Source organism: Macaca nemestrina, chromosome 1 (genome assembly GCF_043159975.1).
Source record: "Macaca nemestrina isolate mMacNem1 chromosome 1, mMacNem.hap1, whole genome shotgun sequence".
Classification (NCBI taxonomy): domain Eukaryota; kingdom Metazoa; phylum Chordata; class Mammalia; order Primates; family Cercopithecidae; genus Macaca; species Macaca nemestrina.
In genome coordinates this window covers 226,323,046-226,343,200 of record NC_092125.1, presented here as the reverse complement: position 1 = coordinate 226,343,200, position 20,155 = coordinate 226,323,046, and the positions used below count along the sequence as shown (strand labels likewise).

The window sequence follows — 20,155 nt, the reverse complement described above, 5'->3', positions numbered from 1 at the left end:
TCTGTCTAAAAAGAAAAAAAATCTGTTTCTAAAAATCGGGTGGGCTTTTACCAGGGCTGCTTTACGGCCTGGTTCCTCGAAGTCCACCCGACTCACCTAAAGAGTTAGCGAAGGATGGGGGCGGTTGGGGTGGGCTCGGTAGGTCACGGGCGGTGAAAACCGTGGGAACCCGGGAAGACGCCCAAAGCACGATGAGATCCGCTGCCAGCAGCCAGCCCCACCCTGGGCTCCTTCCCACACCCGCTCGGGCAGCGGGGAGCCACCTACAAATTCCAGGACCCGACCCCAGAGAACTGGCCCGGGCCGCCCCTGCCCGCCCCCAGTCCCCACCTCTCCCTCCCCTTTCTGCCGCCCTCGACCCCCCCCGCCCTGCCTCCGCCCCCCACGTCTCTCGACTCCCCCGCTCCCATCTGCCCCCAGTCCCCGCCTCTCGCCCCCATGCGTCCCCCTTTCCAGCCTCCCCCTGACCCCGACTCAAGCACCGCCCTCCCCCGCCTCTCGCCCCTCTCTGCCCCCGCCTCTCACTCCCCTCTCCTTCCCCGCCCGCCTCTCACGTGGAGGTTGGGCCGGACCCGCCCCGCCCCCCAGAGCCCGGGTCCCGCCCCCGCGTGGCTGGCAGCTTCCTGGCCCTATCATTTCTGCGCTTGCCTGAGCGGCTGCGCCCCGGCGCCGTGCCAGGGGGCCGGACACTCCAGTAGCGCGGCACAGGCCTGAGGCCTCTCAGGGCCACCCCGCCCCCTGCCCGCGCGCCGGCCTGCCGGGATTGGCCGAGGCCGGCCTCCGCCCGAGCCCGCGCGTTATGTAACGCGCCCCGGGGGCCCCCGCCCCCTCGCCCTGGCTTATATAACCCGGGCGCCCCGGCTCGCGCCCCGCCCCAGGGCCAATGGAGGCCCGCGGAGTCGGCCCCAACAGCCAATCGCGCGGCCCGGGGGCGGGGCCGGTCACGCGGCGGCGGGGGGCGCGGCGCCGGCTGCTGCCCGGCACGCGGCGGGCCTCGAGACTGCGCGCGGGCGGCCCAGAGGGCGAGCTGCTGCGCGCGGGGCCGAGGGCGGGGGCCGCCGGTGAGTGCGCGGCCGGGCGGGAGTTCTCGGCACCCGCGCGCGGCAGAGGAGCCAAGCGAGTGCGGCCCTCAGTACCGGGGGCTCCCGGAGCGTGGCGCTTCCGAGCCGCCCGCCTCCACAGGCCCCAGCCCTCGGCGTGCGGGAAAGTTGGGGCAGGGGTGAGGACCGCGCGGTCGGGGCGCCCCAGCCAGCTGGGCCGCTGGCGTCGGACTGTCCGTTCCACTTGTCCCTTATCACCCTTGTCTCCTCCCCACAGGCCGGACTTCTGAAAGTCGAACGAGCTCCGGGTTTTGGAAATGCTGGAGGGAGAAGCCCCTCGGAGATGAGCTTGACCCCCTGGCTCGTGGTGGCCGCCTCTTACGCCATGGCGCGGACCAGAGTGAGAAACCGGTGTCTGTTGCCGACTGCAAAGTGAGCGAGAAGGAAGCAGCGGGTTGTCCCAGCCCTACATGGAGCCCCGCGGAGACCTCGAGACGCCCCGCGGGGAACCTCCTGGCCCCGGGGGACGGGGGGCTGAGGACGAGGCCCTGGGCGAAGAATCGGGGGAGCGGTGGAGCCCCGAGTTCCATCTGCAAAGGAAATTGGCGGAGAGCAGCCACAGGTGACGCGCTGGCTTCAGGCCCAGGGCCCCATGCGTTCGTTGTCCTTCCCGGAGCAAGGAAAGGGGGACCTAAATCTTTTTGTTGTTTTGTTTCTAAGTCCGGGGGAAAGTGTAGGGGGAGACTCGGGCAACGTAGGATGAAGTGATCTGGGATACTGAAGAAAATTACCGAAGAGTATCTGGAAAGAAAAGTGGTTACAAAAGTTAGCTGAGTTGGGACTCAGGTGGATTAAGGGAAAGTAAGTGGAGAATGTTTGTCATTCACCAGTTGCTTTGCCTGAAGTTCTCCACCTGGAGGAAGCAGGGTCACCAGCCTGTGGAGTGAATGATCTGATGCCAGTAGATTACTTAGAAACCTATCTGGTTTGCAGTTTGTGTTCCCTAAACCGCAAGATGCTGTTATCTTCATAGGTGTGAAGTTGTAATTTTTTAAAATCTTCCAGTGAACAGCAAGATCGAAACAGAGTTTCTGAAGAACTTATCATGGTTGTCCAAGAAATGAAAAAATACTTCCCCTCGGAGAGACGCAATAAACCAAGCACTCTAGATGCCCTCAACTATGCTCTCCGCTGTGTCCACAGCGTGCAAGGTAAACAAGCCAGAGAGAAATTCGATCCTACACATGCACCAGGACTCACACAAGCAGCCAGAGAAGTGATCAGTGGGGTCTTGGTCAGACAGATACTTTGAGCTTTTTCTGGTCCTTTATGGAAGATGAGCAAATCTATGCCAATTCCATTCGTGTCTTAATTTTTCACATGTGAAAGACCAGAAAAACTTTTATCTGTATAATAGTGTATGGTAACTATGCAATGTTTTGCTCATTTGTTGCAAGAGAGTAGAGTTTAGTATAAGCACATTTTGAAGGCTAACCTTTTAAAAAAACATTGTCTTCTATGGAAGTTATGGGGAAAAAAATGCATTCCACTAAATAGTTACCTTTACATGCCATACACATACTTTTAAAATGTGGTAATGATATATTAGGAATTTATTAAACTAAAAATGAACCGTTGTAAACACTTTTCTTTTTCTCTCTGACATCTCAAGGGATTTCATTAAAGCTGTATTCTCTTTAGCACAAACCTCAGTGCATCACATATGATATGTCCCTGAATGATGGAGTAGTTTCTGCTCCCCCCCCCAAAAAAAATTGTGTATGCATCTGAAATTTTTTGTTAGTACCTTAAATATATCTTGCTGCCTGTGATCCAGAACATGCAGAATTCATAAAATCAACTCTTAAGTTTGCACAATTATCAGTAGTTTAGGTAAAAGCAGAAAATGATCTGTTTTTGAGAAAAATGCACCGAGGTGCTCTCATCCGAAAAAAATAATCCAGCTTGATAGTGATAAAAATGGTTTCCTAAAGATACTGTTGTCACTGGACTACCTGTTTATCTCCCTGTGTTTCTTAGCAAACGGTGAGTTTTTCCAGATTCTCAGTCAAAATGGAGCACCTCAGGCAGATGTGACCATGTACAGTCTTGAGGAGCTGGCCACTATTGCTTCAGAACACACTTCCAAAAACACAGTAAGAATTCATGCATTTTGCCGTATCAACCTGGGTGACTTTTCCTAAGGACCTGCTCTAGATGTGGGTTTTTAAGAAGAATTAACAACGTTTCAGCAACCACAATTTGAGAGAAGCAAAGGAGGAACTGCTAAAGAGGCGTGGTGTAGCTTCACCCTTGCCAGAGAAAACATCCAAAAGCAAAAGCAGCCCAGTCTGTGTGCTGTGCAGTTCAGTGACTTCGGTTATGAGGTGCTTCTGGCTCCTTAGCATTCCCGAGCTCTCTTGAATTAAGAGAAAGCAAAAATTACACTGCAGAGTAATTTCCTGCATCTTACTCTAATCTCCGAATTGTTAATTTCTATTTATATCATTCTTAGTTCCAATATCTACTACTTCAAGTTGTAACAACTGGATGTTATAGAACAGGTGAGTTGAGATGCTGTCATTTTTCATAAAATTTTGGAAGAGACCTTTAGTATATCTTTTTTTAATCTCTCTTCTTGTTTGACAGAGTAATTGAGCCTCATGTTTGGTTGATACGGTGGAGATTACTTACTTTTTTGTACAGACCTCCACATAATTGTAACTTAAAGATTCTGTAATAGTGGAACATGAGCTATCCCTACTATTATAACAGTGCTTATTTTATGGACTGGTGTGTACATAGTACTGTCATAGGTGCTATGGAGATTTTTTTTAAATAGCTTAAGAAAATATTTGTCTTTTAAGATATTTAAAATAAAGCTAGAGAGGAAAGCATGCCAATGCTAGCAAACAAACTGCGGATTATAAGTAAGTTTCATTTATGTGTAATGGAAGAAATTAGAGCAGTGATGCTTATGTAATGAGGTTTGTCACAGACAGCTTCTTAAAGAAGGCGAATCTTCAACATGTCTTAAAGCATAGAATCTGCGTTGATGATGAGAACACCGTCCACCCAGGTGTAAGGCACAGTTTGCAGAGGAAAAGTTATGTGCCATATGTATGTTTAGTCTGCATAAAATGATCTAGTATATTTTTTGGCATAGAAATCGAACCTTCAGTAGGTGAAGTGCAGGTCTTAGGAGAATATTTAAGAAGGATGTTGGAGAAAATTCTTAGAGGAGTTTTGTTGCATTCGTAGGTTGTGCCTGTGTATTTTAAGATATTGATCATGTTAGAGATCTAGAAGAAATTTACCTTTCAGGGAATATTGCTGGCGAGTACCTCAATATTTGCATTTATTTTAAATGTTTTTCATAGGATACCTTTGTGGCAGTATTTTCATTTCTGTCTGGAAGGTTAGTGCACGTTTCTGAACAGGCTGCTTTGATCCTGAATCGTAAGAAAGATGTCCTGGCGTCTTCTCACTTTGTTGACCTGCTTGCCCCTCAAGACGTGAGGGTATTCTATGCGCACACTGCCAGAGCTCAGCTTCCCTTCTGGAACAACTGGACCCAAAGAGGTAACAGGCCCAATGTTTAGATGTCTGTCTTTCCTCATCAAGATCAGTTTCCTTCTTATAGGAATAGTACAGAAATTAACACATTATTTAGAACATGCAAACTATCTGTTTTTTCTTATTCCTGTTATAGAAAGTTATGGGATGAAAACAGCATTTTAAAACCTTCTGATAACATAAAGATTCAGTGCATTTTTTTCCATTTTGTCAGGTCTGTTTCACAGATTATATGTCATAAGTATTATTTCATTACCAGCATATCGTATAGTGGTTTAGTTGCTCTGAAGGCTCTGTTTCCTTTAAGTTAAAATTAAATATTTTTCCTCTTTCATGATTTTCTTGTATGAGAGATTTTACTTTGGAGATAAAATTCGGATCATTAGGCTGGGCATGGTGCCTCACACCCGTAATCCCAGCACTTTGAGAGGTTGAGGCAGGTGGATCACCTGAAGTCAGGAGTTCCAGACCAGCCTGGCCAACATGGTGAAACACCGTCTCTACTAAAAGTACAAGAATTAGCCGGGCATGGTAGTGCATGCCTGTAATCCCAGCTACTCAGAGGGTTGAGGCACGAGAAGCGCTTGAACCCGGGAGGCAGAGGTTGCAATGAGGCAAGATCACACCATTGCACTCCAGCCTGGGTGACAAGAGTGAAACTCTGTTACTCTGTTTCTGGGAAAAAAAAAATTTTTTTTTCAGATCATTAGCTGTCTTACAGTTTTTCTTGCTCCTGAAAGTTATGAGTCTTATTACTTTGTTTTCCTTCTGGAATGCTTTTTTTCCTAATTCAAAGATACCTATTGCAATTTTCTTTGTGACATTTGGTCCTGTGGGATCTTAATTTCTTTCTTTTCAGTCATCTTTTATTATTTTATATTCTTTGTGAAGCGTCTCTTAAAGAGCTTTAAATATGTATGTGTGTGTGTGTATATATATATATATCAGGTTTCTCTTTGATTCCAAGCCCTTCTCTCTAATTAAAAAAAAAATTCATTGTGGTGAAAACACATATGATTTACCATATGATATAGTTTGGCTGTGTCCCCACCCAAATCTCATGTTGAATTATAACTCCCACAATTCTCATGTGTCCTGGGAGGAACCCAGTGGGAGATAATTGCATCATGATGGCGTCTTTCCCATGCTGTTCTCATGATAGTGGATAAGTCTCATGAGATCTGATTGCTTTAAAAATGGGAATTTCCCTGCACAAGCTCTCTCTCTTTGCCTGCCACCATCCATGTAAGATGTGACTTGCCCCTCCTTGCCTTCTGCCATGATTGTGAGACCTCCCCAGCCATGTGGAACTGTAAGTCCATTAAACCTCTTTCTTTTGTAAATTGCCCAGTCTTGGGTATGTCTTTATCAGCAGCATGCAAACGGACCTAATACACCATCTTAATCATTTTTAGGCATTCACTCCATTGCTGTGAAGGATGTTTACGTTGTTGTGAAACAGATCTCCATAACTTTTTTATCTTCATATCTGAAATTCTACTATTTCTAATTTTTTACCCACTACTTCATTTAATGAAGGATAGCTTTACATGTTTCTTATTCCAATTATAGATTGCCCCATCTTTTAAAAATAGTTTTGCATAAGCTCTAGAAAACATATGTGTCATCCCTGCTTGCTTCTACCTCATCTCTTTTCCCATTTTTCAAAAATATTGATTTTATTTCTCTTCCCCTTTCCTAAATATACATTTTCAACCTTTAATTGTCTGTATTTGTTTCTCTGCTTTTGTTAGCTGTTCATTCTGTAAACATTTGTTTAACAATTACTGTGGGTCAAGAACTAGTCCAGATGCAGATACAGCTGTGAACAGGACATACACAATATTGTCTGCCAGGTCTTTCCCATTTTTTCCCCAGGTATTTTTCCTTCAGCACTGCCTGTGTCTTTTCAACCTTTTCACTTTTGCTGATTACTGATTACTGGGATATTTCCCTTCTGTATTAGTCCATTCTTACGCCGCTATAAAGAACTACCTGAGACTGGGTAATTAATAAAGGAAAGAAGTTTAATTGACTCACAGTTCCACATGTCTGGGGAGGCCTTGCGAAACTTACAATCATGACAGAAGGGAAAGCAAACCTGTCTTTCTACACATGATGGCAGGAAGGAGAAGAATGGGAGCCAGGTGAAGCGGGAAGCCCCTTATAAAACCATCAGATCTCATGGGAACTTATGATCCTGAGAATAGCATGGGGGAAACTGCCCCCATGATTCAATTATCTATCCCACCAGGTTCCTCCCAGCACACATGGAACTATAGTTCAAGATAAGATTTGGGTGAGACACAGCCAAACCATATCATTTTGCTCTTGAGCCTTCCCAGATCTCATGTCCTCACATTTCAAAACACAATCATGCTTTTCCAACAGTCCTCCAGTCTTAGCTCATTCCAGCATTAGCCCAAAAGTCCAAGTCCAAAGTCTCATATGTGACAAGGCAAGTCCCTTTCACCTATGAGCCTGCAAAGTCCAAAGCGAGTTAGTTGCCTCCTAGATACAATAGAGGCACAGGCATTGGGTAAATACACTCATTTCAAATGGGAGAAATTGGCCAAAACAAAGGGGCTATAGGCCCCTTGCAAGTCTGAAATCCACTGAAGCAATAATTAAAGCTCCGAAATAATCTCCTTTGACTCCATGTCTCACATCCAGGTCATGCTGGTGCAAGAGGTGGGCTCCTGCAGCCTTGGGCAGCTCTGCCCCTGTGGCTTTGCAGGGTACAGCCTCCCTTATGGCTGGTTTCATGGGCTGGCATTGAGTGTCTGTGGCTTTTCTAGGCATGCAGTGCAAGCTTTCGGTGGATCTACCATTCTTGGATCTGAAGCATGGTGACCCTCTTCTCACAGCTCCACTAGGGAGTCTCCCATTGAAGACTGTGTGGGCTCCAAACCCAAATTTCCCTTACACATCTGTCTTAGCAGAGGTTCTCTATGAGGGCTCCGCCCCTGTAGCAGACTTCTGCTTGGACATCCAGGCATTTCCATACATCCTCTGAAGTCTAGGCAGAGGTTTCCAAACCTCAGTTCTTGTCTTCTGCACACCTGCAGTACCAACACCATATGGAAGCTGCCAAGGAATAGGGCTTTCACTCTCTGAAGCTATAACCTGAGCTGTACCTTGGTCCCTTTTAGCCACGGCTGGAGCTGAAGCAGCTGGAATGGAGGGCACAATGTCCCAAGGTTGCACAGAGCAGTGGGGACCTGGACCAGGCCCAGAAAACCATTTTTTCCCTCCTAGGCCTCAGCCTGTGATGGGAGGGGCTGCTGTGAAGTCTCTGACATGTCCTGAAGACATTTTCCCCATTGACTTGGTGATTAACATTTGGCTTCTTGTTACTTATGCAAATTTCTGCAGCAGGCTTGAATTTCTCCCCAGAAAATGGGTTTTTCTTTTCCATCACAGCTTCAGGCTACAGATTTTCCAAGTTCTTATGCTCTGCTTCCTCTTGAATGCTTTACCATTTAGAAATTTGTTCCATCAGATACCCTAAATCATCTCTCTCAAGTTTGAAGCTCCACAGATCTCTAGAACAGGGGCAAAAGTTGCCAGTCTCTTTGCATGGCAAAAGTGTCCTTTACTCCAGTCCCAACAAGTTCCTCATTTCTATCTGAGACCACCTCAGCCTGCATTTCATTGTCCATGTCACTATCAGCATTTTGGTCAAAGCCATTCAACAAGTACTCTAAGAAGTTCCAGACTTTCCCACATTTTCTTGTCTTCTTCTGAGCACTCCAAACTGTTTCAGCCTGTTATCCAGTTCCAAAGTCACTTCCGTATTTTTGGGTGTCTATGGCAGCACCCCACTCTGCAGTACAAGTTTACGGTATTAGTCCATTCTCATGCTGCTAATAAAGACATACCAAGACTGGGTAATTTATAAAGGAAAGAGTTTTAATTGACTCAGTTCAGCATGGCTGGGGAGTCCTCAGGAAACTTACAATCATGGCAGAAGGGGACATGTCCTTCACGTGGCAGCAGCAAGGAGAAGTACCAAGCAAAAGGGAGGAAAGCCCCATACAAAACCATCAGATCTCATGAGAACTCACTGTCACCAGAACAGGGTGAGGGCAACCACCCCCATGATTCAGTTACCTCCCACCACGTCCCTCCCTTGACATGTGGGGATTATGGGAACTACAATTCAAGATGAGATTTGGGTGGGGATACAGCCAAACCATATCACTTTTTATGTAAAATATTAGTATGCCCTGAAATAATTCTTTTGGATCTCAGAATTCACTTATGCCATAAGGCATGATGTAATTCTAGTTTACTCTTTATATTGTACTTTTGCCTTATAAATCTCAAGGATTGATACTCTTACTGAGAGCAGTTGGTTAACGCCACCCCCTTTCTAGGCTATGCCTGCGTTACCTCCTTCGATTCCTTGCTTTGAGCACACAGAACATCAAGAGGACTTAGGAAGCAATCCACTCAGCTGTTGTCAGCCTATGGTCCCATATTAGAATATGTTTTTGTTTAACATGTCTTGTACAAACCTCTTAGAAGGATCTGACCATTACTTTAGAGCACGCTTTTAGAAACAAGCATCACATATTTACAGCGTAGGAATGGAAATGCATCATGGGCCCATGTCTGCTGTCTTAGATCACGTAGTCTGGCTTTCAGTGGTCCAGGACTTCTAGTGAGTGCAGTTGGAGTTCAGGCGTCTGGTGTGATGAATAAATGGTATAAGCAAACTGACCTCATAGTAAAGGCTGTTTTCTGTAGAAGATTATACCAATCTTCAGTGTTTTATTAATGCTTTCTGATTCTTCTATGATTGTTTCTTAGGAGTATGAAGACCTGGGCTGCTTATTCAATATTTTGGTTCTTTTGGATTCTCACTGTTTATGCTGCCTTCAGTGTATGTTTTTTGAACATCTCACAGTTTTCCATGGTTCCTATAACTGGGGACTTCTTGTTTCAGTGAACAAATGCCCAAAAGATATTCAGGAAGCTCTAATCAGAGGAAGTAACATACAGTCAACAAACACTGGGCAGAAATTTCAGCCCCCTCATCTGCCTCTAAGGCAAATTTAGATATTTCTGAATTACCACCTCATAAATCAATAAAATTGATGCAGAAATCAACAGAATGGCTAGGAAATCATTGGCATGAGGGTTGTGAGAAAACACTAAGAAAACTCTGAAGATTGGTACGGTTTTCTGGAGGTTTATCTGTACACAATAAAGTCATAAAACGATTCTATCATTTAACCTAGGAACACAACTTTTTGAAATTTATCCAAGGAAAGAGCTTAAAGAAAAAAAGAAAGTTATATGTCATATAGCTAAAAAGCTGAAAATAGTCTGAATTCCCAATTTTTTAGAACGGTCCAGGCTAGGCTGGGCACAGTGGCTCACGCCTGTAATCCCAGCACTTTGGGAGGCCGAGGCGGGCGGATCACGAGGTCAGGAGATCGAGACCATCCTGGCTAACATGGTGAAACCCTGTCTCTACTACAAATACAAAAAATTAGGTGGGCGTGGTGGCAGGCGCCTGTAGTCCCAGCTACTCAGGAGGCTGAGGCAGGAGAATGGCGTGAACCCGGGAGGCGGAGCTTGCAGTGAGCCGAGATCACACCACTGCGCTCCAGCCTGGACAACGGAGCGAGTCTCCGTCTCAAAAAAAGAAAGGTCCAGACTATTACAATGGAATGGCATATTACCACCAGAATAATTATGTCCAAGGATCATTACATTGACCTTTGAGATAATGAACATGGGCAGTTTGGGAATTATGGAAAGTAATAAGGGGAAGAGATAAAACCGATTCTCACTGTTATACCTGAGGCTCACGGTTCCAGTACTAAAGCCAACACTAGTATTTCCCAATACTAGAATTGGGAAATACTAGGATGTGACTGGATCTCAAAATGAAGGAAGAGGGTTCCATTTTAATCAAGGAGACCTCTCTCTCTTTTTTAAAAAATAGTTTGTTGTTTGGTGATGGTACGACATTGTTTCACTGAGAAAGACTTGGCTAAGAGGGAGTGACTGACCAGGCATCTTTCTTTCTAGCAGCTCCACGGTATGAATGTGCTCCAGTGAAACCTTTTTTCTGCAGGATCCGGTAAGTATAGTGGCTCGTGGAAGCCAGAAACAGTGGATTATGCTCTGAGTTTATTTTGCAGTTAGTTTGATTCTTATGTATTCAGCTCACTTCTGTTACAAGATACAAAAAATAAGACTTGTTTCTTGCCACAAGGAGTTCATTTTTGATTGAGAAGAGACATGCTCATGAGAAAACTAGATAAATAATGCAATAGGAGACCGGGCACAGTGGCTCACACCTGTAATCCCAGCCCTTTGGGAGGCAGAGGTGGGCGGATTACAAGGTCAAGAGGTCGTGACCATCCCTGGCTAACATGGTGAAACAGAGTCTCTACTAAAAATACAAAAATTAGCCAGGCGTGGTGGTGCACGCCTGTAGTCCCAGCTACTTGGGAGGCTGAGGCAGGATAATCACTTGAACCTGGGAGGTGGAGGTTGCAGTGAGCTGAGATGGCATCATTGCACTCCAGCCTGGTGACAGAGTGAGACTCTGTCTCAAAAAATAATAATAATAATAATAATGCAATAGGAAAAAAGTCTAGGAAAATCTTAACTCTGGGAGCATACGTGTAAGAGTCACTAGATGTGAAGTACACTAAAATGACCGTTGTTTTGGGCTCTTTTTTGTTTGCTTTTTGTTTTTCAGTCACATTTAAAATTAATTTTTGAAATTTTTAATAGCTTTAAAGAAAGCAAGAGATTTATATTTGTGAGAAGGATTTAAAAGATCTAGAGACAGTGAACCAGAAGAAAATAGATGAAACTTTTAACAGTGGTTGATTGCTAGTGGGAATTACTACTGAATTTTTTTATCTTTTAAATTTGCTGCAATATATTATTAGTGTTCCCTTTATGTTACATACATAATATATGTAATATATATATATATTCTGTTACATATTATGTATATAAGATGACAATAACATATTACGTTCTTTCATAATAAAAAGAGCAAGTATTTTAAAAGGACATTGTGATTGCCAGTTTTAGTATTGAAGTTACTAAATGCTCTAGATGTTTAGAGAGAAGAAAAACCCTCATGGTGAAATAGTCTAATATTTCAATACTCCATGGAATTGGGAGACTTGAACTCATAGGATCTGGATGCTTGGGAGGGACGGCCTGAGGAAGGGCGCAGCAGTGAGAGGAGCTGTGTTGTTCCAATGGGTCATTCACAAGTGAGTTGTATGAAGATCTTAGAACAGTTCCTGCCTCCTAATAAGTGCCATGTGTGTTTCCGATGTTAATAAATATTTTGGGGTGCTTTCTCTGAGCCAGGCACTTTGTCAGTGCTGGGATCCAGAGTTCTTAACTCATGTACCTTAAATTTTGTGAGGAGGAGACCAATAATAAACACATATTCAAATGCCTATGTGTTGGCTCGTGATAAGTTGTGTGTAGACAGCAAAGCAAAGAGCGGGAGTTCTGGGAAGTGGGAGATTGCTGTTGTATTAAGGGTGATCCAGGAACTCTTAGGAAGCCTAATTGGAAACAGCGACCAGAAGGAGGACAGAGGGTGAGCCACACCAGTATCTGAGTTGTGGCAAGTGTCTGAGAAAGTGTGTTCCAGGCAAAGGGAGCAGCAGGCACAGAGGCCCTTGGGGTGGGCCATGCCTGGCCTGTGGGAGGAGTGACATGGAGCTGCTGTGGCCAGAGTGGTGGAAGGAGGGAGGATGGAAGAAGACAGGGAAGCACGGGCCACAGCACAGGGAGCTGTGACTTCTGCACGAAGTGTTTTATTTCAGTTTATCCCTTAATTATTTTCAAAATGTTTTTCTTTGGGAATTTTCAAACATAACACAAAAGAAGAAAAGATAATGTAATAAACTGCTACGGTCTCATCACCCAGCTTTTTAAGAATTTGAAACCTGGCCAGTCTGGTGTCATCTCTGCCAGCACCAATTCCTTAACCCCCTCTTCCCAAGTTACCAGGCAGCATAGCTCAGATCTCGTCTGATTTCCTCCGTCAATATTTCAGAGTGTCATTCTAAGAGAGAAAGTTCTCATTCATGTTTTAGGGCTCAAAATGGTCGCATCTTAGGCCAGTAGGAATCCCTTTGGGTTGGCCCCTGTACCCTTGTGAGAGTGCCCCATGGTCTTTGACAGCTTCCATTGTTTTAAGCATGAGATGCCCTAGACTCATTTTAGACATTCCTTAACCCAGACGTGGCCTCAGTCATTTCTCTAAGGATCCTGGTTCCTTGTGGTGGGAAATGGCATCCATGTTTGGAGGCCCAATCTGGGTGATAGGGATGGTTGCTGCTACGGGTTGTCATTTCTTCTAGGAATTTTCAGTGAATGGAGGTAGGAAGCATTCATTTCAGTTTCCTTTTTTTTTTTTTTTTTTTTTTTGGTGACAGGATCTCACTGTGTCCCCCCAAGCTGGAATGCAGTGGCACAATCTCTGTTCACTGCAACCTCTGCCTCCTGGGTTCCGACGATTCTCCTACCTCAGCCTCCCGAGTAGCTGGGACTATAGGCATGCACCACCACAGCTAATTTTTGTATTTATTGTAGAGACAGGGTTTCTCCATGTTGGCCAGGCTGGTCTTGAACTCCTGACCTCCAGTGATCCAACCTCCTTGACCTCCCAAAGTGTTGGGATTACAGGCGTGAGCCACCGTGCCTGGCCCAGAAACAGTTTCCATTATGAAAGGCTGGTGTTGGCTGTAGTGTTGGAGAGACTTTGGAGGGGGAAGAGGGGAGGCAGGGAGGGGAGTTGGAGGCTGTTACAGAGGTACAGGGTATAGGCCAGCATGCCGGGGGAGGTAGAAATAGTTGTATATTCTGGATATTTTTTACATTTGATCTTAGCCAAAAGGCTGAGAAGAGATATTCTGGATATTTTTTAAGAGCTAATTACCAGAATTTTATTAATGGGTTATATTTGGAGTGAGTGTGAAATAAGAGTCAAGGATAACACCAGGAGTTTTGGGCTGGAGTTACCATTTATTGAGGCAGACGAAATTCTAGGAAAAGCAACTTCCTCAGGGAGGAGGGAAAGAATGTGGTGCTTAGTTTTAGATAAGCTAAGTTTGAGATTCCCGTTGAATATCTAAGTTGAGACTCTGAGAGTCTGGAGTTAAGGAAAACCTCCAGGCTAGAGGTAGATATTTGGGTCATCAGCATGTAAATGGCATTTAAAACCCTTGGGCTGGATGAACCTGAAAAATGCATTCGCGGATGTGGAGGGAAGCCGGAAGGTGTGAGCATGGATGTGGGTCAGCAGCACCGGGACACAGCTCACTTCCCGATGATTCTCTTTTCTTAGTGAAATGGGAAGCAAGGTCATCAGTTGAGGGTGCAGAGTGGAAGAAGATTATGGAGTGTGTGGGAGAAGAGAAAGAGCAAGGTGGGGCCGAGCGCGGTGGCTCACACCTGTAATCTCAGCACTTTGGGAGGCCGAGGCAGGTGGATCACCTGAGGTCAGGAGTTTGAGACCAGACTGATCAACATGTTGAAACCCCATCTCTACTAAAAATACAAAAATCACCTGGGCGTGGTGGCGCCCACCTGTAATCCCAGCTACTCACGAGGCTGGGTACTCCTGGGTAGGAGGTGGGGGTTGCAGTGAGCCGAGATTGTGCCGTTGCATTCCAGCCTGGGCGATAGAGCAAGACTCTTGTCTTTAAAAAAAAAAAAAAAAAAAAAAGTGAGGGGGAAGTAGGAACAGACTAGAGAATCTCTGGCAGCACTAAAGACCCCCTTAGGATTGGCAGTCACACCTTTACGTGCTGGCAAGAGAGTAAACAGGTGATTGGTAAAAATTGGGGAGTGTGAATTCAGTCTTGGGCTTTTTGACTTCTTTTTTTTTTTTTTTGAGACGGAGTCTTGCTCTGTAGCCCGGGCTGGAGTGCAGTGGCCAGATCTCAGCTCACTGCAAGCTCCGCCTCCCTGGTTTACGCCATTCTCCTGCCTCAGCCTCCGGAGTAGCTGGAACTACAGGCGCCCGCCACCTCGCCCGGCTAGTTTTTTGTATTTTTAGTAGAGACTGGGTTTCACCGTGTTAGCCAGGATGGTCTCGATCTCCTGACCTCGTGATCCGCCCGTCTCGGCCTCCCAAAGTGCTGGGATTACAGGCTTGAGCCACCGCGCCCGGCCGGGCTTTTTGACTTCTAGGTGAAGTGGCATCTCCCAGTAGAAGCGTCTGCTGTGATCTTTGAGGTGATCAGTCAGAGCCGCCCCTGCCGAGAGGTTCTTTGTGAGGAGTGGAAAGGAGCGCGCCCTCTGGGCCAGGGACAGGGCTTGCTGAGCTTGGTTTTAGCCTCAACTTTTTCTTTCCTTCTCAGCCAAATGCCTTTATGGATGGAGCGCCTGACCTCATGCAAGGGCCCTCATCACTGAAGCTGGAGACAAAATTGGTTCTTAGAGAGTGTAGAAAGGGACGACTGAGAACTAGCCCCAGGGCATGATTGCAGGGGACCCTGTTTTTTCTCTTGTGACACCTGATGTAGATATGTGAGATGAGACGATTATGCTTGTCCCTCTTCATAGCAGAAGGGGAAAAGTCAAACTGGGAATTCAGTGCATAGAGGCTAGGAGAAAAGTCATGAAACCACTAGTTCTGTTTTTACACTCACAGTAATCTAAGCCAGCTCTTTACACAACCTCTTACTTGTTGAATAATATAGAAAATTTAAGCTACCATATTCTTTCTTTTGAAAACAAACATGTTTAAACATTTTATATGTGGGTATGTCTCTCTTGGAAATTACCAATAAAACGTTTCTCCCAGCCTTGTTTTGCCATGGGCCAGTAGCGTGCATCAGGACCAGCACTAATATCTTTAATCTCCTCAGTGGAGGTGAAGACAGAAAGCAAGAGAAGCGTCACTCCCCATTCCGGATCATCCCCTATCTGATTTATGTACATCGCCCTGGCCAGCCAGAATCGGAATCGGAACCTTGCTGTCTCACTGTGGTTGAAAAGATTCACTCTGGTTATGAAGGTAAATCAGTAGATAAGATGCAGAGATGTCAGCAATCAGATAGGAACATGGGAAAGTCCGTTTACGTCAGTCATAGAACAACAAAAGAGCTCTTGGGTCTCCAGTTTGACCCTTAACCTCTTCAGGCGTTTGAAGCTGGTTTTCATTGATGTGTCTGTTTACTGACTTTTGGCTTCTTGTATGTCATTGCCTTCATGGTCAGCATGGCTGAACAAATGGTCTCAGCACAGGATTTGGTGACAGATACAGTCTTCTAGTCCTCCCTCTGCTGGTGACCTTTTGCTTGTGCAGTGTGGCCTTTTGCTTGTGTTGTGTGAAATAAGAGTGCTGAAATTGTTTCCCAGAGAGGCTACAAGAGTGATTTTGTTTTTGAAGTGTTTTGAAACTCCCTGAGTAAAACGTATATTTTATCTTTTACGAGCAGAACTATATTTTTAAATGAATATATCATGCATATATCAATACATAGGCAGTTTCCATGTATTACTGAAAAGTCAGTTCAGATGTAAAATGACATATGCTTTCCTACAAATTACCATCCTGTGTAACAGTCATACAATAAAAACCACAGGGCTTATGAGAAAAATGGGTTTAGGAGCACAAAACTCAAAAAGTTGCATATTAAAAATAAGACAAATGGAACAAAAATGATAATCATTTCATACCTGTTAAATGATTAGGAAATATACAAACACTACAATAAATATGGGTCATAGCACAGGATGGACTGAGGTAGCAGGTAGATGTTTGAGGTGTGTATGCATGTTTTTGTGTATTCTTTTTTTGTTGTTGTTTTGCTTTGTTTTGAGACAGGGTTTTGCTCTGTCACTCAGGCTGGAGTGCAGTGTATGATCATGGTTCATTGCAGCCTCAGACTCCCGGGCTTAAGTGATCCTCCCGCCCCAGCCTCCAGGGTAGTTAGGACCACAGGCACGCACCATCACGCCCAACTAATCTTATTTATTTTTGTACAGACAGGGTCACACTATGTTGCCCAGGCTGGTCTCGAACTCCTGGGCTCTAGTGATCCTCCTGCCTTGGCCTCCTAAAGTGCTGGGATTATAGATGTCAACCATCACACTTGTTTTTGTGTTATTTGTAAGTGGTTCCTTTCAACTGGATGCTGTTTTCTGCATTCACTTAAGGTTTCTTGAAAATAAAATAGTGCACAAGCAAATGAGATATTAGCACTTGCTCAGATTGTTCCCTAATATATCAATCACTTATTTTTTTTTTTTCTTGAGTCTTGCTCTGTTCCTCAGGCTGGAGTGCAGTGGCGCGATCTCGGTTCACTGCAACCTCTGCCTCCCAGGTTCAAGCAATTTTCATGCTTCAGCCTCCCGAGTAGCTGGGATTACAGGCGCCCACCACCACACCCTGCTAATTTTTGTATTTTTAGTAGAGGCAGGGTTTTACCATGTTGGCCAGGCTGCTCTCAAATTCCTGACCTCAAGTAATCGGCCTGCCTCGGCTTCCCAAAGTGCTGGGATTACAGGCGTGAGCCACCAAGCCTGGCCCCACTTCATTATTAAAGCAAGCATTAGACTAGAACTGACCATACCAATTTTATTACACTAAGAATATCCATATGGTACTAAATAACATTTGTAGTATTTTTGTTTGTTTAGTTATATGCAGCTACTAAATCTGATTAAACTTTTTAGTCACTCCAGTTTTAACCATTAAATTATTCGTGATGAGCCAGGTGTGGTGGCAGGTGACTGTAATCCCAGCTACTTGGGAGGCTGAGTCATGAGAATCACTTGAACCTGGGAGGCGGAGGTTGCAAGGAGCCGAGATCGTGCCACTGTACTCCAACCTGGGGGACAGAGTGAGACTGCCTCCAAAAAAAAAAAAAGAGAAAACTATTTAATGTGCACATTCTTTCTCTCTGTGTTTAAAATTGACTTTAATAGGCTTCACATTTTTACCTAATTAAAATGTAGTTAGTGATGAAATTATTATTTAACTGTAGCTTTGGCTGCTTGAAGGCCAGGCCCCTAAATGAGATTTCTACCATTTCATATAGATTTTGTTCTCTTTTTAATATGTTAAGTGGTTAGTTAAGTGGATGATTAATCAGATATTTGCCTTTAAATGGGTCTTTGGTTTTTTTTCATAGCTCCTCGAATCCCAGTGAATAAAAGAATCTTTACCACAACACACACCCCAGGGTGTGTTTTTCTTGAAGTAGATGAAAGGTAAGCACTTCTTTAAGCCTAAAATAAATTTGTTTCTGAAAATAAATATAAATGTGAAGAAGTTTATGTTTGCATGTTTATACGTTATATAACTGAAATCTGTCCATTTGCCTATTTGATCTTTGTTAAATGGAAATATATGTTGTCTAAATTTTTAATATAAATATCTTGCATATTAGAAAGTGATTACAAGTTTCCGTTGATTTCTCAACAGTATGCTTTAACTAGGCCAAGAATTATTTCATTTTACAGAGAAGACAATGAACCCAGGGGCCAGTTTGCTGAGAACAGATGTATAGTATCTGCGCTCAAACTGGGACCAAGACTCTGGTCTTTTAGCACCTATTCTGGTGTTATTTCCACTTGCCAAGTGCTTCTCAAAACAGTTTATGATGAAATTTTAGTTAGTCTGAAGTAGAGGCGAAGGTGGGGAGAACAGATTATTTTTTATAAAGAATTGTTCTTTATTTTGAACTTCTGAACTTCTGTCCTTCCTACTTTTGGGGGATGTTGAAATAGTCTTTGTTATTTAAAGGATAGTGATAGTAGGTAGTTGTTACTGCTTGTTGCTGTTTTTTAATATCTTTATTTGGAAAAAGTAAATATCAGTATCACTACCCCAGTATCCCACAATTTTTCCCCATATTTATTTTTAAATTTTACTTATGAAATTCAAAAATCTGGGAACCAACACACCACACCACACATAACTGTAAAGCAAAAATGTCAAAAACATTTTTTGATAATTTATTTAAAAAATTTAACATCTGAAAATGAGTGTATTTGATAGTATTTACCTTGAAACCAAATAGTAATGTGTGAAATACTTAATCTGTATAAAGTAAGAAAATTCAGCTAAATATAATTTTAAAAATAGCTTAAATCTCTTGTATTAGAAAATATTTGTGGGTTTCTACACATAGAAAATATTTATGGAATCCAGTTTTTTCTGAGGCATCCTTAGTCTTACCATGGTAAGTTTCCCATGAACCTTTATCCTGAAACTGTTTCTGTGTACTAGCTGTCTGTCTATCTGATATTACCTTTTGGGTGACATTTTTTTTTGTTGTGTTTTGTTTTGTATTTGAGATGGAGTCTCGCTCTGTTGCCCAGGCTAGAGTGCAGTGGCGCGATCTTGGCTCACTGCAACCTCCACCTCCCTGGTTCAAGCAATTCCCCTGCCTCAGCCTCCCAAGTAGCTGGGATTACAGGTGCACGCCACCACACCCAGCTAATTTTTTTATATTTTCAGTAGAGATGGGGTTTCACCATGTTGGCCAGACTGGTCTCGAACTCCTGACCTCAGGCAGTCTGCCCCTCTCAGCCTCCCAAAGTGCTGGGATTTACAGGCGTGAGTCACCGCACCCGCCTAGGTGACATTGTTTTTATGTAATCTTAATTATGCTGTATGAATTAGCAACCTGCATTATTCATTTAACATCATCAGCATCTTTCTACATTACAATGTGCTTTTTGTAGACTTTTTAAATGGCAACATAAACACAACTATGGAGGGCGTCAGAGTCCTCTAAGAAACTTGCTAAAAATACAGGTGCCTGGTCTTCCAGAGATTCTGATTTAGTAAGCTTACAGCGAGCCTGTGGATCTGTATTTTAGCAAGTTCCCTAGATGATTTTGATGCAACGTGTCAGATAACCAGCGTGTTAGATGATACAACCGTTTCCCCCAGGATGTGCACTTGGGTTCTTTGTTGTTTTTATAAATGCTAAGATAAACAGCTTTACATAAAATTGTCTCACATTTAGAATGAAATACAGAAGTGTTTTTAAAAACATATAAATTGTAAGAATTACCTGATGAGTATAACGTGCCATCTGTGTTGTGTATCTGTATCCCAGAGCAGTGCCTTTGCTGGGTTACCTACCTCAGGACCTGATCGGAACATCGATCCTAAGCTACCTGCACCCTGAAGATCGTTCTCTGATGGTTGCCATACACCAAAAAGGTCAGGACCTACTCCTTTATAGGAGGAAATGTTCTTCTCTCATTGATTTGTTCTAATTTTTCTTTTCATCTCATTAGAGCACAACCTTTAACCAGATAGGCATTATATTGAAGCTGCTAAAGCAATTGTTTTCTATTTAGAGATACTAAAACAGTCCAGGTGCAGTGGCTCACATCTATAATCTAAGCATTTTGGGAGGCTGAGGTGGGCGGATCGCCTGAGGCCAGGAGTTGGAGACCAGCCTGGCTAACATGATGAAACCCATCTCTACTGAAAGTACAAAAATTAGCCAGACATGGTGGTGCACGCCTGTAATCTCAGCTACTCAGGAGACTGAGGCACAAGA

General features: G+C 44.1%; 1 protein-coding gene across 12 annotated transcripts in view; it reads left to right on the top strand.

Moving 5' to 3' along the window:
- The first annotated feature begins 965 nt into the window (after positions 1–965).
- The window catches only part of LOC105479326 (period circadian regulator 3), a 64,254-nt gene continuing 45,064 nt past the window's right edge, over positions 966–20,155 (top strand). For 5 of the 12 annotated variants that reach the window (XM_011737315.3, XM_011737313.3, XM_011737280.3 and 2 more), the window contains exons 1-9: positions 1,086–1,219; positions 1,318–1,662; positions 2,106–2,251; positions 3,081–3,196; positions 4,421–4,622; positions 10,662–10,713; positions 15,494–15,642; positions 17,765–17,843; positions 19,703–19,809. In XM_011737315.3, the coding sequence (XP_011735617.2) occupies positions 1,511–1,662; positions 2,106–2,251; positions 3,081–3,196; positions 4,421–4,622; positions 10,662–10,713; positions 15,494–15,642; positions 17,765–17,843; positions 19,703–19,809 (1,003 nt within the window). In that variant the 5' untranslated portion in view covers positions 1,086–1,219; positions 1,318–1,510. Of the gene's footprint in view, positions 1,062–1,084; positions 1,220–1,317; positions 1,663–2,105; positions 2,252–3,080; positions 3,197–4,420; positions 4,623–10,661; positions 10,714–15,493; positions 15,643–17,764; positions 17,844–19,702; positions 19,810–20,155 lie in introns of those variants that run through there. The other 7 variants (XM_024792208.2, XM_024792213.2, XM_011737306.3 and 4 more) reach the window with 4 other exon arrangements.